This window comes from Rhinoraja longicauda, chromosome 4, assembly GCF_053455715.1.
Source record: "Rhinoraja longicauda isolate Sanriku21f chromosome 4, sRhiLon1.1, whole genome shotgun sequence".
Classification (NCBI taxonomy): Eukaryota; Metazoa; Chordata; class Chondrichthyes; order Rajiformes; family Arhynchobatidae; genus Rhinoraja; species Rhinoraja longicauda.
Window position 1 is genome coordinate 46,742,484 of NC_135956.1, and position 23,560 is coordinate 46,766,043.

A 23,560-nucleotide genomic window follows, 5' to 3' on the forward strand; every position below is an offset into this window, starting at 1 on the left:
ATAAAGGAATATATTATTATAGTGCGAGTGTATGGGGATCACTGGTGGGCGCGGACTTGGTGGGCCAAAGGACCTATTTCTGCAATGTTTCTAAACCAAAAACCAATAGACAGATTATTAATGTGGATTTTCTTTTAATTACAATGAATTGCACTGAAATGAAAACTATATTTTACATGTAGAAGGACAGGTATATAACAGTAGGTTGCTTCTAAAAATCAACCCAAATCTTAGACTTAATATCCTTGTGATGCTGTATTCTCATTTCCAACTTGCTTGATGTCTGGTTGCCAGGCGGCCAGGCCTCAGTTCACATAAGACCATGAAGGACATGGTAGGAATAGATTGCTCCCTTACATTCTGGTTCAAGCCCACGCTAGAGGCAAAAATGAGTCTTCAAATGTCAAATAGATCACGATTTGGAACAACATGTTGCTTCAATTATGACCATCCCCCTGTTGTTATTTTACCAAGGCCAGCAGAACTTTCTGGAAATATCCGGAAGTCTCAGCTTTGATTTCATCAGCCAAAGGTTTCTTGTACATCTCCTGATAACGCTCCTTAATGGACAGAAGATCAATCTGTTGAATAAAGATATGCGGATCACCTTTCCTGTAATGTGAGAGTCATCTTATGAGGAGGAACATTACTGTGGAGAAAGGGCGGAGGGAGATGATGTGTATTTTCTATTCATGGGCTGTGGCTGTCACTGGGAAGGTTGGCATTTATTTCCCATCCCTTACTTGCCTTTGAGAGAGTGGTGGTGTGCCACTTTTGTAAGTTCTTGGAACAGTGCTATGGAGAGGGAGTTCCAGGATTTGGATACAATGACCGTGTAGTAAAGATGGTGTGTGACTTGGAGGAAACCAGCAGATGATGCTGACCCATGTGACCATTGCCATAGTCCATTGGTAGAAGTCAAAGGTTCGGAAGGTGCTGGCAAATAAACTGTAAAGAACCCTGTAGATGGTACACACTGCAGCCTCAGTGGCGGAGGGAGTGAAAGTCTAGGGTGATGTTTTGGACCCAGTCATGGGGGTTTGCTATGTTCCACATGACGTGGATTTTTTTGAAGTGTTGCTGAGCTGTATTTATCCAGGCAAGTGGAGATGGCCTTATAGATTGTGTAATACTTTGGAGGAATGAGGAGGCGTGGAATCCTCAGCAGGAGACCATCGTACATCACAGTTTCTCACAGAGTGATAGAGTCATACAACACAAAAACGAGCCCTGTGCCCCATCACATCCATGCTAACCATTGGGTACCCATTTACACCATCTACATTCATCACATTTTATTTTCTCCATATTCCCATCACATCCTTTCAGTTTCTACCAGTCACCTGCAAACAAGGGGAAATCTAAACTGATCAATTGATCACTAAACCACATATCTTTGGATTGTGGGAAGAAATCAGAGCACCCAAAGGAAACCCACACGGTCACAGGGAGAAGTAGCAAACTCCACACTGACAGCACCCAAGGTCAGGATTGAATCCTGATCTCTGGAGCTGCGTGGCTGTGCAAATACACAATCAATGTATTTCATTGGGATTGAAACTTGTTTCCACTTTTTCTCAGCTCTGATGCAGATCTCGGACCTGAAATGTTGCCAGCTTCCCTTCCCACAGATATCAGACCTTCTGAGCATTTGCTGAGGTTAATTGACTGCATCCATGATCATGTCCAGAATGTCTGCTGTGACACGATAGCTGCGTACCAAAGAAACCTTACATGATGGAAAATTTGATATGAAAACAAGTGTGTCAATTTAGATAAAGCGGTTGGGGCTAAAGAATTTCCCTCGCAATAACGACGTTTTCCCCACAAGATTTTCAAAAGGAAAGGTAATTTTACTACAAACTAAATATACTAAGGGTTGTGTGTTACATGGTTTCATAGAGTGCCATTGCACCAGCGTCAATTGAAGTAATTGCTTGTCAATTTCCAAAGTAACTCTTTTAAGTGGTGTCCTGCAGTGAAACTGGCAGCCCGTATTCTTAAGAGACAAAGGTGTTTAATTACTGTGCGGCTAGTTCCAGATTAACATTGTATTATAACCAATTTGGTTCATGTAATACAAATAGTGCTCCTTAATTAATCAATCACGTTATATCCTCTATGCCTCATGGAATCTACGTTATGGCAGAAATACCTGTACCTTCAGAATGCTGCCAATCCTTTCCCCACTCTCCATCCTAACTGGAAACCAGACACAAAAAGCCAAGTTTGAACATTCTGTTACCTCTGACCGAGAGACCAGGATGCGAATCAGTGTGTCCTCACTTGTCCCCACACCTTTCATTGCTTCATGTAGCACCTCTGCAAAATAGGCTTGGCAGTCCTTGGTACATTGAACTGGTTAAGGAAAATAAAACAATACTGAGCGCGGGTTCATTGGCTGATGGTTAAGTCTCTACCTAAACCACAGGGCAAACTTCAAAAGCTGGCAGAGACGACAGACAAAATAGCAGAAAAATAGTTCCATTAATTGCTTTTCAAATACGGCAGGAAACCAGAGTGCAAAGGAAAGCACCCAAATGCTTCCAGGGAGAACATGCAAACTCCACACGTCAAAACCCGAGCCTCTGGAGCTATGATGTCGCAGTGCTAACAATGTGCCACAATGCCGCCCCCTCACACTCCACCCCATCTCACCCAGTTATTACATTCTTTCCCAAGTTCCTTTCCTTCCAATTTTATTTTGTGCTGTCAATTCTTTGTGACATATCCTAGGTTTGTGGGTGTGTTAATTATGCCTAGGTTAAAATCACCAAAGATGAACTTAAAATGGAACATGCAAAGACTCTGCATGTCTCAGTCATGCGTAGTGAAGACAATGCATCACTAGTCATCATAGTGATGGCTATCACTAGAGACTTAGCAATTGGCTTGAAGAATTGATAGGTTATCTCCAAATTATTCTGGTACCTGATGCTACTTCCTCTAATCATATGTCTGTTGTTGAAACAGTGAAGAATAAATTATTCTGAAGTAACAAGGAAAGCATGACCACATAAGGTGAACTTTGAACTTGGGTTAGACTGAAACATTGACCCTATTTCTCCTTCCACAGATGTTGTCGGACTCGCTGACTATCTCTGGCATTTTCTTTCAAATTTCCAATATCTTCATCTTTTTGCTTTCCCTGCTTTTGATTTTTTCTGTTGTTGCCTTAATCTGATGGTATTCTCAGCTGCTCAGCGGAGCCAAGCAAACATGATAAAAACAGAAAATGTCAAAAATACTCAGCAGGTCGGGCAACATCTATGTAGGGTTAATGTTTCAGGTCAAAGATGCTGTCATTTTCATTTTCAAGCAATGGATGGATTTATTTTTCAGAGAAACCTTCAGAGTTATGTGACCAATGTTGACACTCACACCGAGCTTGTGACACTAATGTATCCTATGGCATGGAGTATTTATAAAAGAGAATATAAAAATAATTTTACACTTGGCATTGCAAAAAATGTCTAAACTAATTGGAGAAACAAGGAACTGCAGATGCTGGTTTTACAAATAAAATACATAAAATGCTGGAGTAACTCAGCATCTCTGGAGAACATGGATAGGTAACATTTCAGGTCAGGACCCTTCTTCAGACTGTAGATGGCGGTTTGGGTCAGTACCCTTCTTTAGACTTAATTTTTTCAAGTCTGAAGAAGGGTCCCGACCTGAAACGTCGGCTATTCGTATTCTCCAGAGATGCTGCCTGGCCTGCTGAGTTACTCCATCACTTTGTGTACATTTTTAGTCTAAACTTATTACTATCATTCAACAGATTACCGATTGTCAGATAAGCCTTCTTCATATCACCAGATATTTCCTTTTTGATCACCTCCTCGATGCTTGAGCCATGGAGCTGTGGGAGTAAGAGGGAGACCAGCAATAGTCCCAGTTCCACCTGTTCATTCACCCGTGGTTACCGAGAGGGCGTCAGCCATGACTTAGTGGGTAACATTCTCATCTCTGCGACAAAAGACCATGCGGTAAATTCCCATGCAGAAATCAGAGTGTACGATTCAGGCTGACCCCCTGCACTGTACTGGGGCGGTGCTGAAATGCAAAGCAATGCTGCACTGTTGAAAATGCCACCACTTGGATGAATTCTTGGTCTGACAAGTGCTGTTGAAATCTCATGCTTCCTTAGAAAATACCAACCTAGTGCTGCGTAAGAGATAAGAGGAGATCTCGTCAAAACTTAAAAAATACTTGGCAGGTGGAATTCAGGGGGATGTTTCCCCTGAATGAGGAGTCTGGGACTAGAAGGCACAGTTTGACATTAAAGGGTTGGCCATTTGGGACTGATGTGGGAATGTTTTCACTCAGAGGGTAGTGAATCATTCAAATTCTCTAGCCAGAAGGCTGGGGAGACTTGTTTGTGTTCAGTCAAATCACTGATTGATAGATTTCTGGATGTTAAGGGATGTGGTGATAGTGCAGGAAAATAGAGCCGAGCTTGAATGTCAGCCATAATAGCACCAGAGACTGCAGATGCTGAAATCTAGGCCGAAGAAAGGAGAGCTGCAGGAGGAAGACAACAGGCCAGGCAGCATCTCTGAGGGAATGTAGAAACAAGGAACTGCAGATGCTGGTTTATACCAAAAATAGATCCAAAGTACTGGAGTAACTCAACAGGTCAGGCAGCATTTCTGGAGAAAAAGGATGGGTAACATTTTGGGTTGGGCCCCTTCTTCAGACTGAAGACTTCTTCAGTGACCCAAAAAGTCACCCATTTTCTCTGGAGATGCTGCCTGACCTGCTGAGTTACTCTAGCACTTTGTGTCTATCTGTAGCATCTGTGAGGGAAATGGACAGTCAACATTTCGAGTCAAGACCCTTCATCTGGACTGTTAGATGAAGGGTCTCAACCCAAAGCATCAAATATCAGGATCCATCTGCTGAGGCCCAGTTGCAAGCGGTGGACCACTCTGTCTTGAGGCTCAGCCAGAGCTACGAGGCTTCCAGTAGCTGCACGGCTAGGAAAGGTATGTGCGTTTCCTGCCTTGACATATTCTTTTATAAATTTAAAGGTTTAGTTGTTCCAAGATCGAATGCTATTTTATGGGGAAATGTATATGCTTTACAAACTTATTTCCTGAAGGGACTGGATCCGAGCTGATGTTTCAATGTCCATGATTCTATTCTCTCTCAACATCCAAGATTAATAATTAAATAAAATGAAACCAGAATGGCACAGCTGAAGTCAGGTGCAGACCAGCCATGATCATATGGAATGGCAGGGCAGGCTCGAGGGGCTGAGTGGTCTACTCCTGCACCTGTTTTGTTTGTGTTCTTGTGTAGTTTGAAATGACACTCACTGTCTCATAAGCTTTGAAGGTAGCTCTCAGCTGCATACAATTCCTCTTGGTTAAAACAGTAGTAAATGGCATTTCATCTGTACCGCAACGATTTTCTCCAGCCTGCAAACAGAAATTAGTTTTGTTTTTGTTTTATAGGTTATTCCAAAAACATCCTTTCATTCTTGCACGAGTTGAACCCTGCACAGTTTTATTTACCTCAAATAGTTTTTTGGCATCTTGTTCAGCCAGGTCTTGGTTTACTTCGAATCCCTCATTTCGGTTGGCCTGCATTTGAACAGTTGTCAATAAGGTTATTTATTATTCAATGAACGGCTGTTGTCTCTCTGTTTTTTGGATTGAGTTGAAGAGACTTCCATGGATTGTGTTCAGAGTGGCCTGAGACAGGTCAGGTTTGGATTGGCTGTTGGTGGGTTGGAATATGGGTTGGCCATGACTGGGTCATGTTTGGATTGATCATAACTCAGGTGGGTTTGGATTGGTCTTGGTCAGGTCAGTTTGGATTGACTGTGGTTGAGTTAAATTTGGATTGGCCACTATCAGGTTGTGTTTGGATTGGTCACACACCAGGTGGATTTGGATTGGCCTTGGTCATGTCAGATTGGGCTCCGATTTGCTGAGGTTGAATTGGGTTCAGATTGATTTTTAATGCTCTCTCTTATTTGCTGAATTTTGGAAAGAACAGGGGAACTGGAAGAATTGAGGCCTTTTATAGATCAGTGTGGCTACAGAGGATTGAATTACATCCTTTCTTACTTTGTCAGACTTTCTTTCTGTTCCACAACTAACTTTTCCAAATAAGGATTGGATGAACACCAAAAAGGATATTAGTTTCATATTAGGTAAGACAAAATTGATTGATTTTACGAACCATCTTGTTAGTTGTACATTTACCAGATGTTTTAAATAACAATGTTTAGAGAAGCAAGTACATTGCTTTCAGTATTTTCTTTTGTACTTTTTAGAGAGCATTGATCGGTTTATCAGTTCTTACCTCAAGCAGTGAGATCAGCAACTTCTGTAGAGTTCCATTTGTGTCACCTTGAATATCATTAACCAGATCAGACGGGAACACTGCACAAATCAGAGGGATCATATTTACCATTGAGTCTAAATCTGATACGATGGATACTGAGTGAGATGGAAATTTGGTGGTCAGATTATGCTTTCTTGTACAGTCCACCTGGGTCCAGTATGCATCCAAACTTTCCTAATTTCCAAGGTTAGAAGCACGAGAGGGTTCTCTCACAGTGTAACAGAGAGTGGTAATAGCCCAGGTTCTTGACAAAACTGGAAACACTTTATTGTGAATGATATTTTGTGTCTGCTGGGATATTATTGAGGGTTATAAAGTAATGAGGGATATAGATAAGGTAGACTGCAGAAAGACTTTCCCCAAATCAGACATAGATAAAACTAGAGTACGTCCACCACTGGTTTTCTGGCAACTGATGGTCCGGCAACTCCTTTAATCCAGACAAAATTATGAGAGTGCACCTGAAATCCCCCTTGGAAGTCCCCCCAAAAATGAGGCGGCCGATCTCGACCTCATCGGGACTTCCGCGGCTGTACTTCTGATTGGCGGGTTGAATATGCTCCCTGCCTGTAACTGTAACCCTGGCCTCTCTGCAACTCTAGCCCAGCCGGAGTCAGTGGATCCGTTCCCATAGCTGATTTCCGAGGCCGAGTTTGCAGGCCAGGCGGACCATTCCAGTACAGTTGGACTTCTTTTGGAGGCCGTGACCTCTATTGGTCCGGCAAAACGGATAATCCAGCGAGGCTCTGGAAACATAGGTGCTGTAAAATTGGTGGTGGACCTGTGTGTTTATGTGGTGTAAAGGGGAAGAGATTTAGAGCGAACCTTCTTCACCCAGAGTGTGGTAAGTATCTGGCGGACACTTCCTTAGAGTGTTTAAAACTGGGTTACTGGCAGCTTTTAAGAAGTATCTAGATGAACACTTGAATTGATTAGGCATAAAAGGCTATGGAGGGTATGTTGGGAGATTGAATTAAAACAGAAGGGCACCCACAGGTTGGAGTGGACAAGTTGGGCCGGATGGCCTCTTTTTATGCTGTAGTATTTTATGACTTTACCTAGAGACATGCACACAGCTTCAAATTCCAAGGCATTAACATCTTGGATGACCTGTCCTGGGCACAGCACATAGATATAATCACAAAGATGATATGCCAGCATCTATACTTCACCAGACGTTTAAAGGGTTTTGGTGCGTCTCTGGATACTCTGACAAATCAGTAGATGTACTGTAGAAAGGATCATGACTTGTTGCGTCATGGCTGGGTATGGCAAATCCAACACTGGAACACAAGAAGCTGCAGAGAGTGGTGGACTCGGCCTGGTCCATCACGGACACAGCCCTCCCTTCCATGGAAAGCAACTACACTAAGCACTGCCTCAGGCCATCGACAACGTTCCTCACCATCTGGGCCACGCTGCTACAATGGGTTTATAGATACAGAAGCCTGAAATCGCATATCACCAGGTTCAGGAACCAGGCTGTGCAAGCCTAATCCTACGTCAACATTACTGTCCACCTCTTGCACTACCGTAGACTTGATTTTTTCTAATTATGTTTTTGCACTAATGCCTAATTTTAAGTCTTTTTTTTAACAAATTTTATGTATAATTTAGGTATAATTTTATTTGTGTGTTTGTCTGATTTGATGTGCCTCAGATGCTGCTGCAGCAAGATTTTCATTATACCTGAACCTCAACGCATTTGGCATTAAATTCAACTTCATTGCAGAGATAGACACACACAGCCACACAGACCTTTAATGTAGCAATTTGCCTTGAGTAAACAATGATTAAAAAAATTGTAGAGCTATTTGAACTAGCAATGAGAAGTTTGGTTAGTTAGGTGAGTATTATGATCATCACAGAGTTATAGAGCATCGAAACAGGCCCTTCGGTCCAACTTGCCCTTGCCAAGCAAGATGCCCCCTCCATACTAGTCCCTCCTGCCAACATTTGGCCCATATCCCTCTGTCTTTCCTGTCCGTGTACCTGTCCAAATAGGGTTGCCAACTGTCCCGTATTAGCCGGGACATCCCGTATTTTGAGCTAAATTAATTTGTTCCATACGGGACTGCCTTTGTCCTGTATTAGTAGGGTTGCCAACTTCCTCACTCCCAAATTAGGGACAAAGGGTGACATCCACCCTGCGGCCCACGTGAGCTCACTCAGCCAGCGGCCACATGCTCCTGCTCCACCAATGGCGGCCGCCCAGGCAGTGAGGCGGGTTGCTACGCAACCTCCGTTAGGCGGCGCCTGGGCCTCCGGACCTAGACCGTCCGCAGCTAAAACGTCGGAAACCTAGAGTGTCAGGACCTAAACTGTCGGGACCTACAACATCCAGGCCTACAATGCCCCCCCGAGCCAAATACCATATTAGTCTAGGCCCATCAGCCCATGCAGACCGTTGCAAAGGATGCCAAGGCACTGTTTTGAAGCGTTCTTCGTTATGTGCTGGCTGATGTTCAAACCTCAAACAACACACTCCACCCGGGGGCCTGTGGGAGAATTTCAAGCAAGTGACTTTCCCAGTGCTGGGGCATGAGGATGCATCAATCATTTAAAATCAGCACTAAGACCTTGGCAAAACAGTTTTTCTTTCTGAGCAACTTTAGCAAATTCTGCACTGCAGATGATGCAGTGAGTTTCCTGGAAACTTAAAGTTCCTACCCGGGAAATTATACTGGTGTGCATCAATATCAGGGACATGGCAGGAGTTTTAGGCAGTGGATGTGCTCTCTCTGAAGGGCCTAAAGAAAAAAACTTTGTTGGGTGATGACATTGGTCATAAGGTCATAGTCATACAAGACGGAAGCAGGGCCTTCGGCCCACAAAGTCCATGGAGACCTCAGTCACCTTTCTATACTAATCGTGCATTAATTTCATTTTTAAAAATTGTCCTCACACAATCTCATCAACAAACCCCCCCGATTCTACCACTCACTAGACACTAGGAGCAATTTACATTGGACAGGTAACCCACCAACCCACATATCTTTGGGATGTGGCAGGAAACTGGAGCAGCCAGGGAAAGCCCACGCGGTCCACAGGGAGAACCTGCAAACTCCACACTGTGCACCATCGCCTGAAACATGTCGAGCCTTTGGAGGCCGAGTTGCAGTAGGAGATGGTACAAATGATGATGTAACAAAAGCGTTACAGTGAGGAGCTTAAAGGAATGAATTGGAAGCACTAGTGCTTTAGAGTAATTGGAATTTGTCTGCCTTTGTTCAATGCAATGGCAGTCTTAAAAGGACACTCAAAGCTGAGGCTAACCCTGAAACACACTGTTGACTGCCTCTGACACAACACATACAAGGCACTGGAGTTAGAATAAACTGACTATAAATATATCAACAATCAGAAAGTTCAAAGATAACATGAAGACCAATGCCTGAAAATATCAGCAGAAGAAACAGTTGCAGGAGTTGGCTCTTCTCCTCTCAATAGACAAGAGGTGCGGGAGGAGGCCATTCAGCCCTTCGAGTCAACACCGTCATTCACTGTGATCATGGCTGATCATTCTCAATCAGTACCCGTTCCTGCCTTCTCCCCATATCCCTTGACTCCTCTATCTTTAAGAGCTCTATCTAACTCTCTCTTGAAAGCATCCAGAGAATTGGCCTCCACTGACTTCTGAAGCAGAGAATTCCACAGATTCACAACTCTCCGGATTAAAACATTTTTCCGCATCTCCGTTCTAAATGGCCTACACCTTATTCTTAAACTGTGGCCTCTGGTTCTGGACCCCCCCAACATTGGGAACATGTTTCCTGCCTCGAGCATGTCCAGTCCCTTAATAATTTTATATGTTTCAATACGATCCGTTCTCATCCTTCTAAATTCCAGTGTATACGAGCCCAGTTGCACCATTCTTTCAAGATATGACAGTCCCGCCATCACGGGAATTACTAATAACTTACTTTGTTTGTATGCTTCTTTTGTGGCAATAATTTGCTGAAAAACAAATTAGAATTAGTAAATAATAAATGTGTACATACATGCACATCAAAGTTTTGTTTAGACATAACTGAACTAAGGATGCAGGTTCCAGGTGTCATTATAGATCATAGAAATGATGAAATAAAGACTGAGGGTGTGGGAGGCCAGGGACAGTGACTAAAGTGGCATGCAACTCCACGAAAATAAACTGAATGCAGGAAGAAAGTGTATGTGCATGCATGTGTGTGTGTGTCCATATTTGTGTGCGTGAGCACGTGTGTGTATGTGCGTGTATTCGTGTTTGCATGTGCATTTGTGTTTGGGCATGTGTGTGTACATAGAAACAGAAAATAGGTGCAGGAGGAGGCCATTTGGCCCTTCGAGCCAGCACCACCATTCATTGTGATCATGGCTGATCATGCACAATCAGTAACCTGTGCCTGCCTTCTCCCCGTATTCCTTGATTCCACTAGCCCCTAGAGCTCTATCTAACTATCTTTTAAAATCATCCAGTGAATTGGCCTCCAATGCCTTCAGTGGCAGAGAATTCCACAAATTCACAACTGTCTGGGTGAAAAAGTTTCTTCTCACCTCAGTTTTAAATGGCCTCCCCTTTATTCTTAGACTGTGCCCCCTGATTCTGGACTCCCCCAACATTAGGAACATTTTTCCTGCATCCAGCTTATCCAGTCCTTTTAAAATTTTATACGTCTCTATAAGATCCCCTCTCATCCTTCTAAACTCCAGTGAATACAAGCCCAGTCTTTCCAATCTTTCCTCATATGACAGTATCTCCATACCAGGGATTAACCTTGTGAACTTATGCTGCACTGCCTCAATAGCAAGAACATCCTTCCTCAAATTAGACCAAAACTGCACACAAGACTCCAGATGTGGTCTCATCAGGGCCGTATACAACTACAGAAGGACCTCTTTGCTCCTATACTCAAATCCTCTCGTTATGAAGGCCAACATGTGATAAGCTTTCTTCACTGCCTGCTGTACCTGCTCACTTACTTTCAGTGACTGGTGTACAAGGATACTGAGGTCTCTTTGCGGTTCCCCTTTACCTAATCTGACACCACTGAGATAATAATCTGCATCCTTGTTTTTGCAGCCAGAGTGGATAACCTCACATTTATCAACATTATACTGAATCTGCCATGCATCTGCCCACTCACTCAACCTGTCCAAGTCACCCTACAACCTCCTAACATCCTCTTCGCAGTTTATACTGCCACCCAGCTTTGTGTCATCTGCAAACTTGCTAGTGTTACTTCTAATTCCATCATCCAAATCATTAATATATATTGTAAATAGTTTGGGCTATTATTTGTAAATATTTACAACTATTTACAATAGTTGTAAATATATTGTAAATAGTTATTTTTATATATTTGTGGTGGTGTATGCTTTTGTGTGTGTTTCTGTCTCTGTATGTATATATTGGTGTATGTCTGGGTCTGTGCTTATTTTAGTGTGCGTGTGTCTGTGCATTCGTATGTGTATATATGTGAGTGCGGGTGTTTGCTTCTTGGTAACTCGGCAAATAGTAAATGTATTCTTTTGTGTTTTTGCTCCTGGAAAGTCTCTGATGATGACCCCCCACTTCCCACCCCACCCATATCAACAGCCCCTCCCACTCCCAGATTGGATCTAATGTCTATGTTTAGCGTTATTATTCTTTCTCCAAATTACAATCTTGTGGCAGGAAATCTCATTTCAGCAGCACACAGAGTGCAAACACAAGGGTACAGTTGTCTCAAAATTCTATTGCAGAACATTGTGCGCAATGAAGTTGGTTTTCCCTGAGGGAAATGCAATAACCAGTTTATAAATACAGATTTTCAATTGTGCATTTAATGGTATGTGTCCCATTTGTATGGTCAGGGAGAGTGGTCGGCATGGACTGGAAGGGCCGAATGGGCCTGTTTCCGTGCTGTAGTTGTTATATGGTTATATGGTTATGCCTGACATGATTTTCACGCCTGACATGCTCCCAATGACATCATTTCCTGCACCACAATCCTTTGGCAACATTGCCCAAAATGTGGGGTTGACAGTGTCTAAAAGGGCTCTAATAGCATTCTGCTGAATTGAGATCCTATGGGTGTATGATCTGTGTGTGTGTCTGTGTATTCTTATGTGTGTATTTGTGCGTGCGTGTGTGTCCGTGTGTGTGTATTTATATTTGTGTGTGTTTTTCTCTGTGTATGTGAATTCTTAAGTGAATGCTCATGTGTGTGTATAAATGTGTTTGCGTGTGTGTGTGTGTGTGCAAGAGTTCACTTTGTGGTAACCCAGCAAATAGTAAATGTATTATTTTACTTTGCTTCCATCCTTTGGGCCACCCTCCCCTCTCAAATGGCACTGTTCCCACCCCAAACCTCAACATGTATTGGTCACACCACCTAACCCCACCCACCATTCCCACCACCCCAATCCTCTGACCTTTGTTCATCCTAGCCCCGAATTCATCATCACTGCAGAATCTCGAATATCCATATCTACCAATTGCCAACTCGTGTTGTGGGACAATGGGAAGAGACTAAAGCATGAGACTACCTGGAGATCCCACTTAAAGAGACAGCATGGGCCTGATGGGCCAAATCAGCTTCCTTGCCATATGATCTAAATTTTCAGCTCTTTATACATGGGAATACCTTTTAATGACCGCCGTCAGAATATGTTTATGCTATCAATAATATTCGCAGAATCAAACATACTGAATTGGCTCGTGTGCAGAGAAGTTCGATGAGGATATCTTCATCTGTTCCAGCTCCTTTCATTGCCTTGTTCAGCAACTTGGCATCAAAGTAGCCGGGCTGATCTAACATAGCCAATAGTGTCTTTAATACGTCCCCACTGAGGTCTTCTTGAAGTATTTTCTCAAGATCCTGTGGAGAAAAACAGGGAGATACTCTACTGAAGTGTTAGCCTATGTTACTCATTCTTCTAGCTGTTCCAGGCCATCAGAACATCTTATGTTCTTCTGAGTCCCATTTGGTCTCTGAGGAACCTCGTCAGTGGGTGGGAGATTGGCTACAAGTCTCAGTCTAGGGTCACTGCAACGGAGAGACGGGTTGGTTGTTTCCTCCGGAATGGTGTAATGGCCAAGTTTACCGGCACTACCAACACATATGAGAATATGTCACCCATCCTCTTGACCTCACACTGATTCATGCCCATGGTGAGCTGGGGGCTGCAAAACCTTCCCTTATTGAATTATCACAAACAGGGAAAGAAGCAAAGCAAGCAAGATTTGAATTTTTATGGCACTATCAGGTATCCCATTGTGGCTCAGAAAGCTTTAAAGCCAATGAAATGCTTTGATGGCACAGGGCTGCAGCTGGTTGTGCTGCTGACTCAGAGCTCCAGCAACCCCAGATCAATCCTGACGTCAGGTGCTGTCTGTGTGGGATTGGGCATTCTCCATGTAAATGTGTGGGTCACCTCCTCGTGCTCTGGTTTCCTCCCATTGCCAAAATATGTTTAGTTTGGTAAGTTTGTGCTACACTGTTCTCTGTCCTATGTTAAATGACTACTGTAAACTGCCCATAGCATTTAGGTGAGTGGTAGAATTCGCTCAAACTCTTCGGGGGAAAGTTGATGGGGATGTGGGGAGAATTAAAAAGATTATGACAGGGGCATGGTAGTATGGTGATTAAGTCAGTCACTGCCAGAGTTCTAAGGGCGGCAGTGTGGCGCAGCGGTAGAGTTGTTGCCTTACAGTGCTTTCAGCACCAGAGTCGTGGGTCTGATCCCGACTACGGGTGTTGTCTGTATGGATTTTGTGCATTCACCCTGTGACTGTGTGGGTTTTCTCTGAGATCTTCAGTTTCCTCCCACACTCCAAAGATGTACATGTTTATAGGTTAATTGGCACGGTATAAATGTAAATTGTCCCCAGTGTGTGTAAGGTTGTGTTAATGTGCGGGGATCGTTGGTTGGTGCGAACTCAGTGGGCCGAAGGGCCTTTTTCTATGCTGTATCTCTAAACAAAACTAAAAAAGGATAAGTGTAAATGTGTGTTTGATAGTTTGCTTGGACATGACAGGCTGATCGGCCTGTTTCCCTCACAAAGGGAATGGAAAGACAATCCTTTTGTTCCGGTATTTGTTTACCACTGCGTGATGAGGTCATCTGCTTTAGCCCTAATTAAGATGGGATACAGGTGATCCCTGAGTTACAAACGTTTGAATTATGAATCCCCTACATACGACCCAGCTCACATACTATTATTAAATTCAGACATCTTACTGTCTGGAAGTTCATTCCTGGAAATGCAAAGTCTCTCTCTCTTGCCATGTCTCTCACTCTCCACTTTTAGTAATTGTTCTTTCTTATCAGTCTTCTGTGCTTTTGCTGTCATTCGTTACAATACTGTGGAGCTATAGTTATTGTATCAAATGATTTCCGTCTCTTTTCCAACTTACAGACAAAATTGGTCAGGCAGCATCTATAGAAGGAAATGGGCAATCATTGTTTCAGGTTGGGACCCTTCTTCAGGCTGATTAGACCTTGCCTCAAGAACTGGAAGTGTGAATCACCCAATTTGGATCACCAATAGGCTTTATTGGAAGTAATGCAAGTGAGATTTTGCAGAATTGACAGATGGAGTTGATGTGCAAAGAGTACAAAAACCAGGGTTTTATACTGCGGGACTTAGAAGGTTAAGGGAAGATTTGGATGACTTTTCCAATGTTGTAGGACAATGGTAGGTTCGGTGAGCAAGACTTTCCCCACTGGTCAGAGAGTCTGGGATGAAGGAGTAGAAACTAAAAATTGGAGCCAGGCTTTTTTGAGGTGAAGTTTGGAGATACTTCCACATACAGATGACAGGAGAAACTTTGGCTCCATACATGATGCTCAGTTTTATTTTAAACTGAGATTGATGAGACCTCTATTAAAAAGATATTGAAGGGTTAAAGTGCAAAAACAGGAAAGTGGAGTCTTTGTATGCAAAACAAAAGATCTCACTGCACCTAGGTAATACGACAATAAAGTATCATAATTGATCGATAAATAATCATTGATCGTAGATCCGCCAAGATCTCGTGGAATGGTGGAACATTCACAAGAGGCCACATGGCTGCCTCCTCCTGTTCCAATGTGTTAAACTTCGCCTGAGTCTTTTCGCAAGCTGTACTTACTTTTCCATACAGAATCCTGTACTTCTCTTTTATTTTCTGCCTCTGTTCAGAAGAGTGACTCGCTAGAATTTTAATAATTGCGATTTCATCTGTTCCTGTGAAACGCAAAAGTAAATTGTGCAGCTAAGATAGGTTGTAATGCCTGTTGCAAATCACATTTGGTCGCAGAAATAACATGATAGAGCAATATAGATGAAGTGCTTGAAAAAGTCAAGGTAGGACGGCAAGGCTATGCAGCAGTTAGTGCTGCTGATGCACAGCTCCAGTGACCCCGGGTTCATCCCTGACCTCAGGTGCTCTCCGTATGGAATTTGTTCTTCCTCTGAAGGCGTGGGTTTCCCACGGGTGCTCTAGTTTCATAGAGAGATACAACATAAAAACAGACTCGTGAGCCCGAGTCCACGCCAATCATTGATCATCATTTCGTACTAACCCAGCATAAATCCTATTCTTCATGCGTTCTCCCAGTTCACTCTAGATTCTACCATTTGCCTACAGACTAATTGCAATTTACACTGGCCAATTAACCTGGTAAAACTGTGCATCTTTTGAAGGTGGGAGAAAACAGGAGGAACAGCACCTGGATGAAACCCATTCAATCATAGAGAGAACATGCAAACTCCACACAGACAACGCCCAAAGTCAGGATTGAAACTGGGGTTCTGGCGCTGTGAGGCAGCAACTCTACCAAAAGTACTGCCATTTTACAAAAGACCACAGGGACAGTTAAGACCTAGCAGAACCTCCCGCATCCCAGCGTCATACGGGTCGGTAGGTTAATTGGCCTCTATGAATTGTTCTTGGTGTAGAGTGCATGGAGGAGAATCGGGGGAATTGATGGGCATGTAGGAGATAATAAGATACTAGGATCTGCGAGGAAATAGGAAGAATGGGATTGGTGTGAGAGCCGACGTAGTCTTGATGGACCAAATGGCCTCCTATCTCGTAAGAAAGCAAGATATAGAAAATATATATCAAGGGAGAAATTACTTCTTATTTGGAACAACGGGGTGCAGAATTACAGCTGGGTAGAGAACAGAAGAGAGTTTATCACATAGACACGGGGCCGATCCCTCGTGTTGCCGTAGTGCTTTGAACGGTCATCATATTGAGGACAAGCCAAACAGATGTTTTGCTTTGAAATGTAATATGAGAAGAAGCAACTGGAAACTAGTGACAGGTAATATTACCTTGGTGGTGTTGTCTGAGAAACCACTATCATATTAAGATGGATTTGAAGCACACCACTGTTCATTATTGTAGAACAAAAGGTAGGAGTCATGTTATAATCTCTATTTAATGGCATCATATTCACCAAAACAAAATGCTTGGCTCCTCCATCAATCTGATTTCTGAAGCTCTAACATCAATCCACCTTCCTCTGAGCCATGCATTAATTTGATCTGTTTGCAACACATCAAAGGCAAAGCCACAGGATCCACAGGTAGTTCAGCAAGAAGACCGGGGAAAATAATTTCTACAAACTTCTCATGCCATGTTCCCTTAAAAGAAGGCCATTCAGGCCACTGAGTTTATTCTGGGTCTCAGAGCAATCCCAGCAATCACGTACATCTAATTACTTCCCTGTAGTCTTCTCTTTCATACATGCCCTGATGCTTTGACCACCCCCCCCCCTTCTCTTTTGTATGGGTCACACTTCCAGCAGCTGATGAAGTTATCAACCCGCTGGTCTTTGGCAGGTGAGAGAGAACTGGAGCAACCGATGGAAATCCATTCAGTCACAAGGAGCACTTGCAAACTCCACACAGACAGGAGGTTGAACCTGGGCCGTTGGAGCTGTGAAACAACTGCACTATCGAGAGTGCCACTGTGTCAGAATTGTACTTTAATTTCATTGCACGATCCCAGAATCTCTGTTTGGAGGCTAAAAATGCTTTATTACTTGTTAATCTGGCCATGAGGAAAGCAGTCGACACCTAAGCTGTCATGATTTTGTTCCATTATGTCTGCATCTTATCTCAAAATATTAGCTGTGCACAAATCAAGTGAAAACATATTGTCCATTCAGCAACGTTAGAGTACCTGCTCCTTTGCACGCCTTTCTGATCTTCTTGGCATCCTCCTCTTCACTGAAGTGCACATGGTATTGAGCACTTGTCTGAAAAATAAACCATGAATTACTCACTTCCATAAAGTACACCAAACATTATATGATTATATGATCACGGTGTGTAAAAGAGACTCGGCTGCAGGAGGGAGTGGGAGAGGCAGATACAGTTACAAGTAACGTTTAAAAGATCTTCGAATTGTAGGGACACAAGGAACTGCAGATGCTGGAGTTTTGAGTAAAACCACTAAGTGATGGAGGCATCATCTGTGGAGGGAATGGACAGGCAAAATTTCGGGTGAGTATCCTTCTTCAGATATTCTTTTGGATAAGTACATGTTTTAGGGTAGCGTGGACAAATGGGACTAGCTCAGGCTAGCAACAGGCGCACATGGACAAGTTGGGCTGAAGAGGGAGTTGCTTACTCCAGATTTCACGAGTTTGAAGATGAACTTGGTTGGGATAATGGTATTGAAAGCTGAGCTGTGGTCAATGAATAGACTCCGATGTAGCTGTCCTTCTTCTCCAGGTGTTCCAGGGATGAGTGTAGGGCCAGGGAGGTGGCATTAGCTGTGGATCTTTGGTGGCGATAGGCAAACTGCAGTGGATCATGGTTGATTAGTAGGCTGGATTTAATGTGTGCCATAACCAGCCTCTTGAAGCACGTCATGATGGTGGATGTCAAGGCCACTGGACAGTAGTCTTTATGCATGAGATCTTGCTTTTCTATGGCTCCGGGGTGATAGTGGTCTTCTTGAAGCAGGTGTGTATTTTAGAACGGAGTTGGGAGAAATTAAAGATGTCTGTGAACACTCCTGCTAGTTGGTCTGCGCAGTTCCCAAGGACGCGGTCAGGGACTCCGTCTGGGCCAGTTGCTTTCCGTGGGTTCACCCTCAAGAAGGTCAATGTAACGTCTGCAACAGTGACTCTGGGAAATGACACTGTCGAGTCTGATGGGACAGATGACATCGCCCTGTTGGCCTTCTGCTTAAAGCAAGCATGGAATGTTTTTGTAAAGTCACAAATGCAATCCCCACACAAACTTTCTTCCAACCTAATGCTGTTACACTTTGTCAACATTTTGCAAGAGTGAATAGGAACATTATTTTTTAAGCGTAATTCTGTTACTCTTTAGTTGTTGCTCTACAACCTTTACCAGCATACTATATTTTGCATCAAATGAGCACATTGACTCATACATCAGACTGTATGACATGGAAGGAGGAATAGGTTGTTAAGCTACCAAACGTCAAGTCAGGAAATCCAAAATTCAAACATTGTTCTTGGTAACAAACAAGGTGAAACTATTTTCCTCAAGTACGTATCCAACTCCTTTGTAAATGATCTCCACAGACCCGCTTACTGGAAGCAAGTTTTGCATTCTCTCCACTATTTAGGAGGTAATGTTTATTTTTAATTTTAGTACACACTATCTCATTTTTTGGCTCTCTCACAAAAGAAAATATCTTCTATGCATCAGTCAATTAATCTAAATAACTCTTAGTTGTTTTAAAAGTTTTTTTTTAACACTGGATGTGTACACCCAATGAGCATCTTGGTCAGCATAGTTGTGTGAACCAAAGGGCTCTTTTCCGTGCTGTGTGGCTGCATTTATTGTCTATCTCTGAACTTGGGTTGTGGCTCAGAGTTAATCGCATTGTTAGGTTTGGAGTCACATTTAGGCTAGACCAGTTAAGGGGAGAGATTTACAACTATCCAATAATTTGATGGATATTGTTACTGAGATCGTCTTTATTTTTGTATCCCTGATTTATTTAATTATTTGAATTTATACTTCCACAGCTCCCATGATGGAATTTGAACTCTCATCTCTGGATCATCGCTAGTATGCTGGTAATGGTTGTAGAGCTACAACTAAGAAGTAACCTATCAGCTATACCACCCATAGCAGCCCATTTATACACCCTCTCTTTTCCAGGCAGGGGTTCAGTAAGCTGATTATTTCTTGACAAGCGTAAGAACGAAGGGATGGGCAGAGGCAATTTAACCTGCTTGACCAAAGTTTACTTTATTTAATACTTCCTTCCTCCAATGTCCTTATTGCAAATCATTCCTTTCATCTTCTCCAGTGCACTGGATCCTTTCATACAATATAGAGATCAGAGCGGGCAGGTTTTTGCATAACTGGACTTCCAAGTCTAAGCCCAACTACACGGGTATCATCAAAAGTTTTCCACGGTCATGTGGCAGTCTGAGAAAGGTCTATGAGTTCAGAACTATTGACCACATGCAACCGATGTTTTTAAGAGTTCTCACGCGGATTGACAAACATTTCTTGTGTGTGCTTTTCTGCAATTAGGTTGTAAACTTTGCTTTATGCTTCAGTACCTTTCAGTGTCAAACACACTGGGCAGATCTTTGTTGACTCAGACATCATAAATTACAATATTAGCAGATTACAATTATCTTCCAATGCAAAGACTGTTGGAGTGCAGAGCAGAATCCAATTGTTCAAAATGACTAACTCCACTTAGATTTAACTTAGACTCACCACCTTAATCTACAGCTGGCTGCTAACCAGCGCACTTACTGTTGTACAGCCACCTTCTTTCAGGTATAAGATTGAGTACTTAGTTTTCTTGAACTACTGGAGGGAAATGGGATGGACAGCAATGAAAACAGTAGACTTAGTTGGTTTTGGATATTGAAAATTATGGAGTTAAGGCATGTAAAAAGCATCAAGCAAGATATCAAATGTGATGTGACTAAATGCCAGGGCTGGATAGTGGGGCCTGTTGCTGGTGATTATGGTATGAACAATCACTGGATTGATATGCCTTGAACCTGTTCTAACATTCATTTAGATAAGAGGTTCTCAAACTTTCCTTTAAGCACATCCTGTTCCAAATTATCCATCATACATCGCACCAACATTCTATCCTTCAATCCCTTAAATTACAGCATTTTATTATTGTTTAATAATCATTGAATCTGTTCATAACTTGTGAAAACATTTTGCTTCATCTCTAAATTCCTTATCTAGGATTACTCACTTTTGACCACGTTGACTGTGCTCTGTAAATTCAAGCTGTTGTTGTTCTTGAGAACACAGTGAGCAAGTCATTTATTGCTTCCTTCTTTCTTCTGCCCATTGCCCTCATACTGCCACCCTTTGATGATCATGGCTCTCTTTCAACACCCAAAAGAAAGAGTGTGGCTTCCTCCATGATCTCTTGATGCCATGTCTAACTTGGATAAGGACAAGTCCCACCCCGGCCACTCCTTCTTTTCCCCTCTCCCATCAGGCAAGAGGTGAGGAAGTTTGAAAACAGGTACAACCAGATTCAAGAATAATTTCTTCCCTGTTGTTATTATGCAACTGAACTGTCCCCTCACGAGCTAGAGAATGATCCTGACCTCCCATCTACCTCATTGGTGACCCTTAGTTTATCTTCACTGTACTTTATTTTGCACTAAACTTTATACCCTTTATCATATATCTGTCCACAGTAGATGGCTTGATTGTAATCATGCATAGCCTTTTCGCTGACTGGATAGCATGCAACAAAAAGCTTTCCACTGTACCTCGGTATATGTGATAATAAACTAAACTATTCTGCCATTTGTCTGGGCTTATGACAACAGCTCAGGATGGGTGAAATGAAGGTCGCAGCTTCTTATAGGTGAATACCTGGGGAATCATGCCTGGGTTGTGTCCACTCTGGTCTGTCTCATTTATTGTCACTTTCAGAAGGTATTAACCTGTAGGGAACAGGAAAACTGTGGAGATAATAGTGGGACACAAAGTGCTGGAGTAACTCAGTGGACCTAGAGAACATGGATATGTGATGTCTCAGGTCATGACCTACGAGATAAAAGTGGGGATTGATGTTATCATCAAAAGATCATGTGATAGGAGTAGAATCAGGCCATTTGGCCCATCGTCTAATCCGCCATTCAATCATGGCTGATCTATCTCTCCCTCTAACCCCATTCTCCTACCTTCTCCCCATAACCTCTGACACTCGTACTAATCAAGAATCTATCTATCTCTGCCTTAAATGTATACACTGACTGTCTCCACAGCCTTCTGTAGCAAAGAATTCCACAGATTCACCGCCCTCAGATTAAAGTCATCTACTACCTACAGGACGCAGTGAAGTAACTCAATCAGATTCCTTAGATAGCACCTTCCAAACACACCACTAGAAGGACAACAGCAGAAAAAGCATGGGGATAGCAACAGATGGTGATTGCCTTCCAAGCTACACAGCAACCTGATTGGAAACATATTGCCACTCCAACACCGTCGCTGGGCCAGAATCGTGGTGTCTCTCGCTTTGATACCATTGTCATATACCCACACCTCAAGGACTGCAGTGGTTCAAGAAGGGAGCACACCACTACCTTCTCAAGGGCAACTAAGGAGAGAAAGTTAAATGCTAGCTAAGCCTACAAAGCCTCCAGTCTGAAGAAGGGTCTCGACCCGAAACGTCACCCATTCCTTCTCTCCCGAGATGCTGCCTGACCTGCTGAGTTACTCCAGCATTTTGTGAATAAATCGATTTGTACCAGCATCTGCAGTTATTTTCTTATACTACAAAGCCCATATCCCTTGAATACTTTTTAAAAAGAAACATGAAGAGATATCTTAACTCGGGACAACCGAGTACTGTTGAGTCATTCCAAATGGTTCCATCCCGAAACTTCGCCTTTCCAATCTCTCTCCAGATGCTGTCTGATCTACTGAATTCATCCACTACCTTGTTTTATGTGGCTGTAGTTCAGCATTTGTAGTTTCCAGCAGTTTCTTGTGCCTCAATTCAAATCAAGTTTATTGCCATATGCACATGTACGGTGAGGTGCAGATACAATGAAAATCTTGGTTGCAGCAGTATCACAGGCACATCCACTCAGACAACACGACAACATAAGTCAAATATAAATTACACAAGTTGTGCAAGACAGTAAAGAAAAAGATTGGAAATTAAAAAAAGGCAATAGTGCAAAACATCTCCGAGATCTTCGGTTTCCTCCCACACTCCAAAGACGTACAGGTATGTAGGTTAATTGGCTGGGTAAATGTAAAAATTGTCCCTAGTGGGTGTAGGATAGTGTTAATGTACGGGGATTACTGGGCGGCACGGACTTGGTGGGCCGAAAAGGCCTGTTTCCGGCTGTATATATATGATATGATATATGATAATTAGAAAAACAACTCCATGGTAATGCAAAAAGAGACGTAAGTGTCTCATTGCCAATTAATCCACTCCAATGACAGTTAACTTATGAAAATTATTAAGAGGTCAACCTACATTGGGAATCAATAAAACCTTCTAAAACAAACTTTATGGAATATTTTATAGAAATCTTTTACAACTTGGTTCGGATGATTTTCAGGGGACAATCACTTGAGCAAATGTCCGAGCAGGAAATTCAGACACAGTATCCATTTGAGTGGGTTTTGTTAAAGTCTAGTTACATTTTTACTTACGTGAGTGTTGCCCATTTCGCCTCTGCTGTGTATGCCTTCCGCAGCTCACTGAGCTGAGAGAAATGTGTGGTTCAATTTTTATATCAGCTGCAATAAAACCAATCCTTCCAAGGGATTGGGTGTGACTTCACCGTATATGGCTTGAAGTACAGGGATAAAAAGCTTAATGTACCTGCCACTGTAACTTTTTTTTTTTTTTTCCTAATCAGATGTGCAGCACTTTGGTCAACGTGGGTTGTTTTTAAATGTGCTATACAAATAAAATTGAATGACTGGACTTGACCTCACCTTGACACCAAGATGAATAAGTACATAGAGGCAGAGTTCAGATTATTTGTACAAGTTTTGAAAAGTAAATAAAAAATTGCTTCATTTGCAGAGCAACAAAAAAAAATCCTGGGCAGGGGGCAATGGCACTTTGCACCAAATCCCAATCATGTATTGTTCTGTGCTTGATGATCTGAATTGGTTCAAGTTCAGCAAAGTCTCAATTCCAAAGCACCTTGTTTCCAAATCCCTCCGTGGGCTCAATCCTTATCTCTGTGATCTCTTCCAATTCTTCAATCCGTGATGTTCTTCCAATTC

The 23,560-nt window shown here is 42.6% G+C and overlaps 1 protein-coding gene and 1 long non-coding RNA gene across 2 annotated transcripts; one reads left to right on the forward strand and one right to left on the reverse strand.

Annotated features, from left to right (window-relative positions):
- Positions 1–127: 127 nt before the first annotated feature.
- Positions 128–23,175, reverse strand: LOC144593147 (annexin A13-like). The gene is made up of 11 exons (XM_078398627.1): positions 22,976–23,175; positions 17,496–17,571; positions 15,453–15,547; positions 13,026–13,196; positions 10,281–10,314; positions 6,316–6,395; positions 5,520–5,588; positions 5,322–5,423; positions 3,787–3,862; positions 2,246–2,358; positions 128–581 (listed from the first exon to the last, which is right to left on the reverse strand). Exons 1-11 carry the CDS (start codon positions 22,988–22,990, stop codon positions 462–464), a joined length of 951 nt encoding a protein of 316 aa, XP_078254753.1. The 5' UTR covers positions 22,991–23,175; the 3' UTR covers positions 128–461.
- On the forward strand, positions 6,052–21,683 carry LOC144593148 (uncharacterized). The gene is made up of 4 exons (XR_013547208.1): positions 6,052–6,163; positions 17,726–17,818; positions 19,324–19,374; positions 21,568–21,683. It is a non-coding gene; the product is annotated as an uncharacterized LOC144593148 (long non-coding RNA).
- Positions 23,176–23,560: the final 385 nt, after the last annotated feature.